Source organism: Bison bison, unplaced genomic scaffold, assembly GCF_000754665.1.
Source record: "Bison bison bison isolate TAMUID 2011002044 unplaced genomic scaffold, Bison_UMD1.0 scf7180017864373, whole genome shotgun sequence".
NCBI lineage: Eukaryota > Metazoa > Chordata > Mammalia > Artiodactyla > Bovidae > Bison > Bison bison.
The window spans coordinates 6,321,181-6,336,448 of NW_011494945.1; the positions used below are offsets into that span (position 1 = coordinate 6,321,181).

At 42.4% G+C, this 15,268-nt stretch overlaps 1 protein-coding gene across 1 annotated transcript in view; it reads right to left on the reverse strand.

Moving 5' to 3' along the window:
* Nucleotides 1–15,268, reverse strand: part of LOC105000664 (coiled-coil domain-containing protein 162-like) — a 69,178-nt gene that overhangs the window by 51,307 nt on the left and 2,603 nt on the right. The window contains exons 2-4 of the mRNA XM_010856631.1: nucleotides 14,233–14,398; nucleotides 8,820–8,958; nucleotides 603–756 (exon numbers count right to left, since the gene is read on the reverse strand). Coding sequence (XP_010854933.1) covers nucleotides 603–756; nucleotides 8,820–8,958; nucleotides 14,233–14,398 — 459 coding nt within the window. The remainder of the gene's footprint in view (nucleotides 1–602; nucleotides 757–8,819; nucleotides 8,959–14,232; nucleotides 14,399–15,268) is intronic.

Genomic DNA, 15,268 nt, shown 5'->3' on the forward strand with positions numbered 1-15,268 from the left:
GCTGATCTCCTTCAGAATGGACTGGTTGGATCTCCTTGCAGTCCAAGGGACTCTCAAGAGTCTTCTCCAACACCACAGTTCAAAAGCATCAAATATGCTATATTTGGGGGTAATTTGCTCTGAAGCCATAAAAAGCTAATACAGTTTGTGACCTAGTGTTGCCAGGACTGCATAGCAGTCTGATCTCTTTAGTTGTAGCAGGTGGGTAATAGAGTTGGTGCCTAGGAGCAATAATAGTTGCCAGGATTACATTTGATAACACATATTGTTATTGGGCTGTTCAAAACTCAGCTGCTGACCTAATTTATGTATCATAATTGCTATCATTATTATTTATTACATGAAAGAGATCAGGTGTTGGTTTTGCTACCAGCTGTGAGCAGATAATCTGTTATCCTAATTAGCCTGTTAAGCGGTTTGGAGACAGAGCTCCTGACTAGAAATAACAGCAAGCTATAGGGGCCCTCTCTACTGTATGAGTGAAGGGGAGCTTACCAAGGCCAATGGGTACTTCGGCATGAAGAGCCTCCTATGCACAATGCACATTTTATTACAAAATGTGCTCTCAACACATCTCAGTACAAAAATAGCTCTCAACATACCTGGAGGCTCTGTGGATCCAGTGGTTGTGGTAGGCTGAGCTGGGAAGCAAAAATGCTCTTCATTGGAGAGTTGCTCAGTGATGGCAACCCATGGTACATGCCGTCTATGACAGACTGGTAGGCAGAAGTATTTCCAGCTGCCAAAAATGTTTGTCTACCAAAACAGGAAAGCAATCTCATTAAAAGCAGTTACTCAAGTTTCTAAAGCTCAAAACTCTCTTCAAGCCAATTTGTAGCAAGATAAGATTTGGAGATGTCAACAGGTTTCTTCTTCAGCAGCATCATCCCTCATTCATTTTTCTTTACCACTGCCCTTCACTCTCACAATTCACAGCTCTCAAGGGAAGGATAGTTATCCTCTAGACCAGTGCTATCTAACAGGATAAGTTGAGGGGATCCAAAAGGTCCCCAGGACAAAAGGATCTTTTACCTAAATCTTCCATAGACTTGGATCAAGTCATGCATAAACAGACATCAAAAAAGAGATTAGCAATGATTGAGGGAGATGTTATCACTGATGGGAGTGAGGCAGTCTCTCAGAGATTAGCAGATAATCAAGTGTTGAGGAAAGACCTGGGGAGTGCCTAAGACCCCACAAGCAGGGTGCTGAGCAGCAGGCCAACCAGAAGATATCTGGGGTTGAATAGAGATGGGTGAGGTACCACTCCTCATCAACTGCTAGGATGACTTATAAGTACCCCAGAACTTAGATCACCTCTGAGAAGCATAAAGGAGGAGAAGGTGTGGTATAAGGCCTAAGATCCATTATTAGTGCTGCCTTGACATCTGGTAGAACTGGGAGGGCCTTGAATGACGTAACTACAAGTTTCCCTCCCTATGGAGGGAAGGTCCCCTAGTCAAATATAGGGACCTATGTTTATTTACTTTCCTTATCACAGGGACCAAGTATAATTCCTGCTTATCCAGCCACAAGCAGTGGTTTCCAGTTCCCTTCCAGACCACAGAATTATTCGAATGAACCAAGCACATCCTCCTGTGTGCCTCCAATAGGCACCACATCCTTTTGATACTCAAAGCCTGCCCCTCAAGCCCCTAGCTGTTCACTCTGTTCACAAGTACAAATCTTCTGTGGCCTTGAAGATTCTGTTCTGTTCCAAAGGGAACAGAATATGCAATGTTCTGTTCCCCTTGGCCATGAGTATACGTAACTAGTAAACTGCTGTTGATCTCATTTGTCCAGTATTTAAAGTTATGTGTTTGGTCATCTCCATAACCTTGGAGCAGAATCCTTCCCTCACCAACAAGGTGAAAAGAAGGCATTTAAAACAAAGGTAAAGGGGGATGATCTTGAAGTAATTGATTTTATATCTCAAATTCACCACTTTAAATTCTAAATATAGCTGAATGACATGGAATTGAAGAAAGAAGTAGGGGCTTATGAACTTCAGTTCAAAGACAGATAAAGGGAGCTCTATATTTGCATATCAAACCATTGTACTAGTGCAAAGACCATATCACCCTTTTCACATCTTTGTGAGAATTAACAAAAGATAGTTGCATACAGTTATATACTGAGACACTGAATAAAAACACTGATTTATCCTGGTAGTTCAAGGATGGAACTTGGAATTGCTCATGCTCAATGGATATGACCATTTTCTCCTATTTCTCATATTGTTCACATGCTTTCTCATGATTCTCAATGGGCCCTGCCAAGGGACCCATGATTCACTCAACACTCATGTGACAGTGATGTATCAAGCATCTACCATGTAGAGGATACTGTGTCAGGAACTGAGATGCAAAGATGCTGCTGCTGCTGCTGCTAAGTCGTCGCAGTCGTGTCCGACTCTGTGCGACCCCATAGACGGCAGCCCACCAGGCTCCCCCGTCCCTGGGATTCTCTAGGCAAGAACACTGGAGTGGGTTGCCATTTCCTTCTCCAATGCAGGAAAGTGAAAAAGTGAAAGTGAAGTCGCTCAGTCGTGTCCGACTCTTAGTGACCCCATGGACTGCAGCCTACCAGGCTTCTCTGTCCATGGGATTTTCCAGGCAAGAGTACTGGAGTGGGTTGCCATTTCCTTACTGCAGACAAAAAATGTTGCCTGCCATACCAGTTAACAAAGAATGCTGCCTGCCACCAAGCCATCAGCAAATGCAGCTGCCTTCCAGGGGTGCACTCTGAGGGGAATTCAGGATAAAAAAAAAACAGGATACTGGGTCTAGTTAAGATGCATAGCTAAGAAATAATTTTAATGAGTCAGATTCTTACATCTTCCCACACATAGAAAAGCACTAAAATCATTAACTTGTGATGTCTGTCTTTTGTGATTAGCAGTAATTCTTTGATGTTTGATCACATGAGTTTTTGTTATTGCTGTTGTTTGGCCCAAACTCCTCTATATCCTAGCTCCTCCCTTACTTCTTCAGATTAGATACTTAGCTATCTGACACATTGTCTCCCAGGCTATAGTCTTCAGTAAGGTTCCAGAATAAAATATTTACAACTTCTAAGCTGTGCCTTTTTCTTTAGTCAGTGGCGCTAAAAAGCAGAATATTCTAATGGAAACATTTCTTTTCGGTCCAAAATCAGAGCACAGAAGCTCAATATCCCAATAAACCTCTCCCTGGTTGACTCCTTCAGTGTCACTCCTGTGCTTCTCTTCTACCAATCTACACAATTATCTCTCTCTCTCAGCCTCTGGGCCCAGCTTTGTTCACATCTTATTGTTTAAACCTTGACTGTATTGCTCATATTTTAAAATTCTTTTTTTGTTTATTATGATGTTTTAACATCTTTAAAAAACAACAACAAAAAAAACCCTGCTGGCTGGGGAGAGACTGTTCCTTCCTCTGTAGCTAATTCTTAAAGACAACTGAAGGCCTAGCATGCTTTTGATACCCAAACAAACCAGTCTGAGCCACACCTCCTCTGATCCCTGCAACCCAGGAGGCAATATTCCTCTCATTTAATCATCCTAGGGCTAATTAACAGGCAACTAGAGACCAACATGGGAGAAGGCAATGGCACCCCACTCCAGTACTCTTGCCTGGAAAATCCCATGGACAGAGGAGCCTGGTGGGCTGCAGTCCATGGGGTCACTAAGAGTCGGACACGACTGAGCGACTTCACTTTCACTTTTTCACTTTCATGCATTGGAGAAGGAAATGGCAACCCACTCCAGTGTTCTTGCCTAGAGAATCCCAGGGACGGGGGAGCCTGGTGGGCTGACATCTATGGGGTCACACAGAGTTGGACACGACTGAAGTGACTTAGCAGCAGCAGAGACCGACATGGGCTTCCCTGGTGGCTCAGACAGTAAAGAAACTGACACAATGTGGGAGACCTGGGTTTGATCCCTGGGTTAGGGAGATTCCCCTGGAGGAGGGCATGGCAACACACTCCAGTATTCTTGCCTGGAGAATTCCAAGGACAGAGGAGCCTGGCAGGCTATAGTCCATGGGGTTGCAAAGAGTTGGACAAGACTGAGCTATTAAGAATAGAACAGAGACCAACCCTACAGCCCAAAGCCTGCTGGAATTATGCCAACCAGCAGATCTTAAAATGTTCCCCTGTTCTGCCTTGCCTTTCCAGGCCATGGCCTAAACACTCTCTTTGCTCCTGACCCATGGCCCTGTACGACGTGGCATGATGTATGTGTCTAGGAACCAAATATAATTTTATTTCCCTGAGTCTCTCCTGTATCTCCTCCTGTGATTGCACTAGATTGATTATCACATAAAAGAACACAGAACAATGACTTGTTCTTTTATCTTGCTAAGTGTGTGCAGAGTTTTAAACTAAGGGCCACAAACAAGCACAATTCTTGGGAGAGTTTTAGAGTCCCAAACACATACTAGGTCTATTAATTTATACATACTTGGAGGCTATTAAAAAATCACACAGTTCAGATGTAAATATGACTGCTACTCTAAGTGACAGAATCATAGCATATGATACACTGTCTGGAGAGACCAGAGTCAGTCAGATTCTAGGCATCACCACTGATCAAATCATTGGTTATCCTATTCCCACTTTCTTAATTCTTCAGTCAAGATCACTGTCCTTGGTAGGTTCCCACCTCCCCTTTATCAATAGAACTGTTTATTAGGAAGCTGAAGCTGAACAAAATCATGCCACCTAAATAAAGGAGTTTCAAGATGATACCTAACAATTTTAGCACTATATCCTCTTTTATTTCCTTCCTCTCCATGGACCCCATATTTTGAAAGTTTTTTTTTTTTTTTAAACCAAATTAAGCATTCTCCTGTTTTTAACTCAAAGCCACATAAGCACCTAGCCTAAGCTCTGAGCTGCAGGAAGAGATAAAGAAATATGATATAAAGGAAAGAACAGGGTTTTGGAGTCTGACAAACTGTGTTAATGTAAGGTCTGCTACAACAAGCATGTGACCCTGGGGCAGTCATGCAACTTCTCTCTATCCCCTCATCTGTAAAGACGGTAATGTAACTGCTGTCTCACAGAGTTGACACAAGGTAAGAGTTCAACCAAAGCACGTTTCGTCTCCTCCTTATCTTACTCATTCTTATGATTCCAGTTTAAAAAAGAAAGAAATGTGACATTTTCTTTACTGTAAAACTTTTGGACAAATATGTCTTTTTCTTCATGCCTTTAGAAATACCAAAAACAGCTTATTGTGATAGCTCACTCAGACCCTCAGTTGGTAAACCCTGGCCTGCACCTTCTGCTGGGGTAGCTCTAATCAGTGCAGCTTGCCAGCAGCACTCAAGATAGAGGGAAGCCCATAGGAATGAAAGGTCAATTTGTTGCTTGTGCCAGTGGCACACCTGCCAACTGCCAGCTCCTAATAAAGTCAGATCTTCCCAGAAGCCCACTAAAATACAAATATAGACGCCTCACATTCTCCGAACGGTTCTGCCACACTCCAGTTGCCTTACTGTCAACAAGCAGTCAAGGGCTTCCTAGAATGCCAGTCATCTTGTGTGTGAGTTACCCATAGTGTGATCCCAGGTAAACTGGCTCTAGCCACAGGGAGCAGGGAATTCATGGAGCGCGTGCTACATTTTTTCCTGGATGCAAGGATATATAAAAGAAAACAAAACCCAAAAAACAGCTGCAAAGTAGCCCTGAGGAGGCCAGGAAAAAGTTGTGGCTCTTCACTTCTCAGACGCTGGAGACCAGGACAACATGAGGGCTTCTGTGTATCTCCCAGAAATCCCCAGATAACTCTGAAATACACTTTAATATCTATGTGTTCAGAGACACTTAAACTAGATGAGCATAAAAATAAATTGAAAAATGAAGAGAAAACCATCACAGATTCAAGGATTAAAAGAATTGGTGTTGCTTCTTCAGAGATCCCTTGATGTACTCATTTCTAAATAAGGCTTATGGCAGGAAGTTAAGGCACCTTTGATTTATTTCCTCAAACTCCTCCTTTTTACAGTAATCACTCTGAACATCAATATCACATTCAGATTAGTGGCATTTTTCAAGGCATATGTTTTATTCCTATAGAGTTCCTCTGAGGAACTTTCTTTTTTTTCTTCTTTCCATTCTTGAATTTCAAAGGAATTCAATCTTTTAAATCAGGGAGTGGTAAACTCTTTCTTAAAGGGTTGGATAGTAAATATTTTCAGCTTCATGAAGCATATGATCTCTACTGCAACTATTCAACTCTGTGGTTGTAATGTGAGAGCAGCCAGAGGTTATCCATAAATGAATAGGCAGGGCTGTGTTCCCAAAAAAACCCTCCATTTTTGGACACTGAAACTTGAATTCCTCAGAATTTTCTTGTGTCACAAAATACTACTCTTGAATTCCCCCCACCTCAACCACTTGAACACCAGCCTTAGCCCACAGGCTTTACAAAATCAAGCAGGGGCCTATGATTCCTAACTTAAACAGATGATATTGATTAAAATCACTGTACCACACAAGCATTTATCTTTGGCACAAATGATTAATTCACCTGAAATTAAACATAAACTCAATTCTCAGGCATTTCTTGCATTGGCTAATAAATAACTCTTACAGGTGGTGGACATGCCCAGAGGTGAATGGCAGGCCTTAGGCAATGTGATTCTGACACCATTAGAGGACACACCAATTTGCATCAGGTTCTTGCCTGAGCTTGGCAACAGAGGCAGAGAAAAACTTTTGTGCTTAGAAACATGTATCCTTCTGGCAACCTAAGCTGGTCTGTGCCACAGTGAAGCAGGTGCCAGGTAAGGAGGACTTCATGGGGCCACTGTCCTGAGCTATATCCTGCCTCTTCTCCCCTGGTCTATGGAAGTATGCTGCTTTCATTTCAGGTGAGAGTTCCCTCTTTTTAAACTCTGGAGAAGGCTTCAGTTTACATAAGAAAAAAGTTTCCTGGAATAAAAGTCGTATTTACCCAAAGTTGGCGAGCTCTGGGAAGGGCAAGGGAACTTCCCCAAGCTTTCTGTCTCTTGGTTATCTAAGGACTTATTGCTAGCAGGTTCAGCACAAAGTATTAATAAAATCCTCAAGTAGAATGACATTGATCTTTTACTTCTCTTTTTCTCCTGCCTCCTGTCGTCTCTTCAGAGTTTCCTTTTCCATCCATCCTGCTGCTGTCTGGCATCCATCCTAGTTCTCAGGCTTTGGGGTCAAATGCACCTAGGATCTAATCCTGGTCTGCTGCTTACTAGCTGTGTGACTCCAAACACACACATAACGTAAAGGGCTCTGAAGAAAAAAAGGGCTGGAGGAAATGCTGTAAATGAAGGACTCCTGGTTCCTTCTGAGGTCCTCTGAAAAACATACTGACTGTACAATACTGAAACCAGACATAGGACGCATGACCCTCCATTCCTGCAGACCGAGTATGCCAGGGCGGAGAAAGCCCCAAAAAGCAATTCCTAGGGGAAGCAGAGCGGTTTCCCTGGGAGAACAGGAGCAAGATGAACTCCATGGAGCTGGAATTCCAAAAGAATTTCTGAGGTATAGTCCTATTTCTTCAGTCTATGTAAATTCCTTGCAAATTCTGACTTGAGATTTCAGGCAATGGCACCCCACTCCAGTACTCTTGCCTGGAAAATACCATGGACGGAGAAGCCTGGTGGGCTGCAGTCCATGGGGTCGATAAGTGTCGGACACGACTGAGCGACTTAACTTTCACTTTTCACTTTCATGCATTGGAGAAGGAAATGGCAACCCACTCCAGTGTTCTTGCCTGGAGAATCCCAGGGACGGGGGAGCCTGGTGGGCTGCCGTCTATGGGGTCGCACAGAGTCGGACACGACTGAAGTGACTTAGCAGCAGCAGCAGCAGCAGGGCTAATGAATGGCCATCCTGACAATTAGTCAGATCCCTTATATCCTACCTGCTTGACAAAGCTATAGCTCCCAAAGCAACCTGTCAATAAAAAACCCAAACAAACAAAAAAACAAATAGCCTGATTTTTTTGTCCTGCTGAATTTGCATTCTAAATCCAGAGTCCTCTGATGCTCAGAGTAAAGAAAAAGCAGAGTAGAAAGAGAAAACAGTAGGTTAAGTATAAACTCCACATTTTTATTCTCTGTGGACACTCATGCCAAACGGTTGGAAATGATTATAATCCACAGATAAGAGTACTGCCCTCCAAGGTCTCCCTCAGTTCCCCTAAATACTCACACTGGAAATTTATCAAATGAAGTTAATTTTGACAATTTAAGAATAAGCAGGGACTCTCAGGTCTATCTAACCTCTTCCCTTCCCATATACAACTTATTATTTATACAGGAAACATTGTGATTCTTAATTCAAACTAGTTTTTTCATCAATCATGACTCTTTAACCAAACAAACATTCTTTTTGATGCAGAGTATAATACCTACAAGGCTAGAGGTAAATTAAGTTATTTATAAATTTAACTCAGGTAGTCAATTTTGTTGGTTTCAGACGTGCAGTGAAAATTCTGTTCTTCTGAAAGGTAATTAAGGGCTGAAAAAAATAAAACTTGGTAGGAAGAATAATCTTCAGCAGTATAAAAAATACGATTCCCCATAAAACAGTCTGTTATGCAAACTAACTACATTGGAATCACATTTAACAAAATCAAGAATATTATTATCTAACAAGAACACAGTCCACCTGGACAGCCTTTGCAGCAGAACACATTTGGTAGCCGCAGTGATCTGGATCAGGTTGTGCCCTTGACTATTTTAAGCTCATTATCTACTCATGCCAAGAGTGGCCTCCCTCCATGAGCACTCAGAAACACCTGCCCCACAGAATTTACTAGACAGGAATAGCCCTCCAGCCCTTACCGGATGAGGTACCTCACTGCAGCGTCAAACTGCAGAAACATAACCTCCCTTTGGAGGAGAAGGACCTGGGACACCAGAGTGGGGTCTTGGGGGCTCTGGAGGCTGTCAATCATTTTCTGCAGCTCTTGAAGTTCAGATCCTAGAAGACAGATGACATTTTAAGTCAAACAGATTGAAATACAGGCTACCCCAGCTACCCTGTGAACCATCGTTTCATCTCCAAAGCCAACTTTTTAACTAAATTGAATTCTGTTTGTTTGTTGTGTGAGTATACTAATTAAATATTTTGCAAGATCAGCAAAGCCTTATGTTTCAGAACCCAAGGCCTGATTTATCTTTTCTTCCTTCCTTCCTTCCTTCTTCCCTCCCTCAGGAATATAGTAACTTGTATTGCTTTTCAGCAGAATAAGAACATACTGCTAAAAGTAAGTTTCAAAGTATACAAGGCTATAGACTCTAAATAGATTGAAAAAGAGAAATTACAAGGAATGGGAAAGATATGGGTCTCAGTAAATCTATTAGGGGCTTGAAATTATTATAAACCAGCGGCCATTTCTTACAGCCGTACCATTCAAATCAACACTGGCATAGACTCATCCTGTCAATGGCTCATGGATTAATGAAGACTCAAGACCATCCAAGGAGGCAAAAATATGTATACATATATGTATACAGAAACATACATCCTTCTAGGAGATTCACATCATTTCAGGAGTAGATGTGAGAGATCCTAAATAGGCTTATTTCTTGGACCCTTATCCTAAAGGATTTATATGTGTTTTGGATGGAAATTTAAGCTAGTGGCCTTTTACGGTACTCAATACTGGTTTGAGGAACCTGGCCTGGGTCTAGATGGCTGTACTAGCAACTCTATTATTGGCTCAGGAAATGAGCCACTCAGAATGGGACAGCACAGAAAAAAAAATCATGGTCCTTAGGGAGCACTGGTGGGGTGGGTGGGTGGGCCCTATTTCCAGGTCTACAGAATGTTGGCTGATGTGAAATGCTCATCAGCTCCCTGTGGAGAGAGTAATAGCTTTCTACTTGAGAGGACATCCCTGCTATGCAAAGAGAAGCAATGTGGAAATTGATCATCATCCCTGATTGTAGCCCAAGGCAGAAGTGAGATGGGAGACCTATGAAGCATTTCCAAAGTTACACTGTATAAACAACTCACCCAGACTTGAGCAGCCTTGTACCCTAACTGGCCTGGTACTGGAACTCTTTCTATGTTTCTGGCATGGAAGGCAGGGGACTGAGAACAGGGAGGCTGTCCACTAGAGCCTGATGAGGGCAGAACCAGGTCTGAGAATGGTAGCCAACATGTACTTGCAATATGGGCTCTTGGTTTTAGAAAAGGATGTGAAGTAGCTCAGTCGTGTCTGACTCTTTGCAACCCCATGGACTGTAGCCTACCAGGCTCCTCCCTCCATGGGATTCTCCAGGCAAGAATACTGGAGTGGGTTGCCATTTCCTTCTCCAGGGGATCTTCCCGACCCAGGGATCAAACCCGGGTCTCCCACATTGCAGGCAGACGCTTTAACCTCTGAGCCACCAGGGAAGCTCATAGTCCAGATTTCATACCCATTTGACATTTTACACATAACAGAAGAATGTTTTGGGGGTATTTTTCCAACCACAAAAGAACTGGGGTCAATCATTAGACTTTTTATGAATCCTTTATAAATCTGATGGTCATATGGGCTGAAAAGAAACTTCCACCAGAAGAGGAGTCACAGCAAATTGTACAAGAACTCAAAGAATTTTGTGGTGGATGGGAGGAGGGATAGTTGGTGAGCCTTATTTGTTCAAGGTCTAGTGTGCTTGGTCTACAAGCAATACACTCTGTCAGGCTATGCAGTAACCAGGAGAAAAAGTTTATAATCCCCTGTAATGACAATTAAAAAAGAATATAAAGTTGCACATACCCTGTGATTAAAGCTCTGTAAAATGTATTTGAGCAAGGGTCAGAAGGAAGTAAAGTAAAATTATTTCACTTGTTAGAATAGTTGGATTATGCGTGGTTTTTCTCATTATTTCCATTATTGTTTATAAAATTCTGTGTGTGCACTTTTACACAGTCACTTCCCAGCAAAACTGTTATGTGCTGGCAGGTGGCATTATCATTAAAATACAGGTACGGAGGAAGGCCTACCTTCTCTTAGTTAACACACTGATAATACTCCTCATTTGGGCCTTTTTCTGTGGGGTCGCACTGCTCAGAGGGAGCAGGGATGGTGGGTACGGGCAGGGAAGGCAGCCTGTCTGTGAGGATGGGGTAGATGGTTGCCATGTGCTCAGGGGGAGCAGGGATAGTGGGCACGGGCAGGGAAGAAAGCCTGTCTGTGAGGATGGGGCAGGTGGTTACATGTGGTCATGGAGGAGGACAGTGGTGGGGGAAGGAGGAGACTCTCCACTAGGAAACAAATGAGCCTTTTCTTGTGCCTTTCCACAGGAGGGTTCTGTGTGGGAAATCAGAAAGAGAAGAATCACAGTGGCCCAGCCTCCATGGGAATACTCAAAGCCAGTACCTTTTGTTCCTGAAACCTTAAGTTCAGTGTGTAGTGTCTGGGTTTCTTTGGTCTCCTAATCCTTTACAAGGAAATCACAATGTAAACTCCCACATTCTGATTACATCCTCTGCTTCATACTGACTCCAAAGGGAGTTGCTGGCCTTCAGGGAAGGAGAGAATTTTGCAGGGTCCAAGGAACTAGTCCACAGTGTCTAAGAGCTGCTTCCTCTGTCAAGTGGGAGGACCACAGCGGAAATTTGAAGCGTTTCTTCAAAAAAAATTTTTTTAAGTACATAAGTCTACCTACGTCCTTTTATCTAACTCCAAATAATTCTGAAACAGCTACAGGGAGTTGGGTGGGTATATGAACAGATCCATCTCATCTTTTCACCTTAGTTCTCCTTGCCTCCTCTGGGAAGCAGGCCAGGAACTAAGCAGCCTAGCCTTTAAAAAAGATGATTATCTTACAGTGGAATTTTTTTTAGTTCAGTTTGCTCTTTATCTATTTTCAGCAAAGCAAAGTATGTAAAACTTTGTACATTCTCCCTGGAGCACAAATATTTTTACTGGCAACATGACAACATGTAGGTCTCTAATTGCACACCTCGGAAAGCCTGGACCCCCAGATATTTCAATGGTTTCCAGTTCATAAGTATATAAATAGTAAGAAACCAATTGCCTTCCTCCTCAGTTCTAGGTCCTCAACAACTGGGCCTTATTTCCTACTATCCCTCAGTGTCACACTGGTGGGGTCACCCTTCTGGACTGGCCACATGTAGCCCTGCCTGTTTCCTTTGCCAGCATCCTCTGTTTGTCCTCCTCCAGGACAAGCCCTCCTATTTTTCTCCATTGATTCAAGTGGGGGTAGGTCCCCCCAGATCATCTTCCCTGTGGGCTTCTCCCCTCCCAGCTGCTATAGAACTTCCTATGCAGGGACTTCTCCTGGAAACACAGCTCTGGCTCTTCCTCATCTCCATATAATACCTGTCTCTCCTTCTCGAGGTGGGGGGTGGCATTTTTCCTGGCCTATTTTCCTTTCTTCCTTTCCTCAACTAACATCCAGCTCTACTGAGAGCATTTTAGTTTATTTTCTGAGTAAACCCCTTTTACAACAGTCCCCAGATTAGCAAAAGGAAAGGAGCTAAGAGTGCTTTGGAACTTCTGTAATTTCTTGATGCTTATTGAAGAATTGCTAGTAGGCCTACAGTAATTCTGAGCTTTCTCTGCTGGGGCAGCACCAACCCTAGTCCTTCATGCTCCTCTCCTCAGATATAGGCATCAATCTTCTTCCTGGAACAAGTCAGAATTTCCCACAAACACTTCCTTGATGCACTGGCCAGAGAGGAATAGATTCAAATTATATCACATTTGTTTTAAGATCACTTAGGTTTAAATAGGCATGTTACCTCATTGTTTTGGCTCTTCTCACACTTTAAAATCCTTGGCTACTATGTTATAATATATTGCTATCAATTAATTAATATTTACATGACTAATGACATAATTTGGATGGGAGTCAAATTATTAAAATACTAAGATTAGTTTCACTGCTTTTGATAAACCCAGTTTACTAAGCATCTCAGTGTCTTCATCTCATGTGTTTATCTGAGAAATCGTGCTGAGTTGAAGTTCCTGGATTAGCAATGGGCAGATAAAACTAAAGCCTCAACTATTCTTACTACAGGACTACCAACTGGGTCTTGTTAGCTACCTAAGGGCTGTCTGCAAGGCTCTGACCTTTCAGGAAGGCCAGGAGGGGAAAGGGAATGAAAGTAAACTAGTATTTAAAGGGTACTTGTACATCCTTCTAAACTTTTTACAGATTTGAATCCACAGAAAGCTGAGTGCCGAAGAATTGATGCTTTTGAACTGTGGTGTCGGAGAAGACTCTTGAGAGTCCCTTGGACTGCAAGGAGATCCAACCAGTCCATTCTGAAGGAGATCAGCCCTGGGATTTCTTTGGAAGGAATGATGCTAAAGCTGAAACTCCAGTACTTTGGCCACCTCATGCAAAGAGTTGACTCATTGGAAAAGACTCTGATGCTGGGAGGGATTGGGGGTGGGAGGAGAAGGGAACGACAGAGGATGAGATGGCTGGATGGCATCACTGACTCGATGGACGTGAGTCTGAGTGAACTCCGGGAGTTGGTGATGGACAGGGAGGCCTGGTGTGCTGCGATTCATGGGGTCGCCAAGAGTCGGACATGACTGAGCGACTGAACTGAACTGAATCCACAGAACAACCTTCTAAGACAGTTATCATCACCCTTATTCTACAGATGACAACAGAGACCCAGAGAGTAAAGAGCCCAGCTTCCAGTAATCCAAGTGACAAAGGCAGGGCAAAACCCCAGGCCCAATTCTGACTTGGCATACTTTGTGGTTTAGCCAACAAATGTGGAATCAATCAGTTTGGAGACAGTATATGATGGGACTTTCCCTTTGCCATTTTGTCATTTATGAGGAAATATTTTAGTCCTGTCTTTCTGAGCATTCTTGGTAGCTCAGACGGTAATGTGTCTGCCTGCAATGGGGGAGATCTGGGTTTGATCCCTGGGTCAGGAAGATCCCCTGGAGAAGGAAATGGCAACCCACTCCAGTACTCTTGCCTGGAAAATCCCATGGATGGAGGAGCCTGGTAGGCTACAGTCCATGGGATCTCAAAAAGTCGGATGCGACTGAGCGACTTCTCTCTCTCTTTCTGAGCATTAAGGGCTTCACAGTAATTAATTAGATGGGGGAAATCCTTCCACAGTGTATACTGTATATGTATATCAAATATTATATTGTTCACTCAAATTTTATTCAACTATGCCTCAATAAAGCTTAAAAAAAAAAAAGCATGTCATGGAATTTCAACTGAATATTGAAGGCAATTTTAATCACCTTTAATCACTTACCAATACCCTCAGTTCCTCCCCAGTCACCTCTCAGAGGGTTAGGACTCAGAGGAAATTCAAAACATGCTGGACAATTTCCAAGTTTAGCAAAACTGAAAAGGTAGGCCACAATGTCATGAAGAGGGGCTATCAGCTGCAGAGTTAGCTTTAAGGCTCTAAAAGCTACCTGTGAGTAAAATCAATACAAAGAAATAATTTTCAAGAAATTTCTAAGGGAACACAAAAATATATGAGCATTGATTAGGGACAATATATTTAAGAATTTTTAAATAAACATTTTCACAGAATAATACATAATAATATCTACAAGATAGTAACTGAAAAAATGAACAACAAGCTTTTATATATGTTATAACAGGTTATATATGTCTTTTGACAAGGTAACTCCTTCTGGGGAATTAAAACAACGTGTTTCTCTTTCTTTAAAGCCATTGGTGGCCAAAACCACATCAAAATATGATTGTATTACCAATGATCAATAAATTACAAAGTTCACAAATAAATTCCTAGCTGGGACTCATATTCAGACAACACTGCCCTAAGGGCTGTTATTTCTTCCTACCTGTAAGGAAAACGTAACTACTTAACAATATAGTTTAAACACAAGACTAAAAAACAAACAATGGATCTTAAATATCAACATTCAGCAAAGGAAAAGAGAAAAATTATGACTTAACTGCAGAACGTAGCAGTTTTGTATTTTTTAAAAGCCCTAAAAAAATGCTCATGGTGAATAAATGAAGTAAAGGGTAGTTCTATTTCTAATTTCTTGAGGAATCTCCACACTGTTTTCCATTATGGCTGCACCAATCATCATTCCTACTAACTGTGCAAATGTTTCCTTTTCTCCGCAACCTCACCAACAGTTGTTCTCTTGTCTTTTTTAATAACAGCCATCCTAACAGGTGTGAGGTGATATCTCATCAGTTTTGATTTGCATTTCCCTGTCGGAGAAGGCAATGGCGCCCCACTCCAGTACTCTTGCCTGGAAAATCCCATGGATGGAGGAGCCTGGTAGGCTGCAGTCCATGGGGTC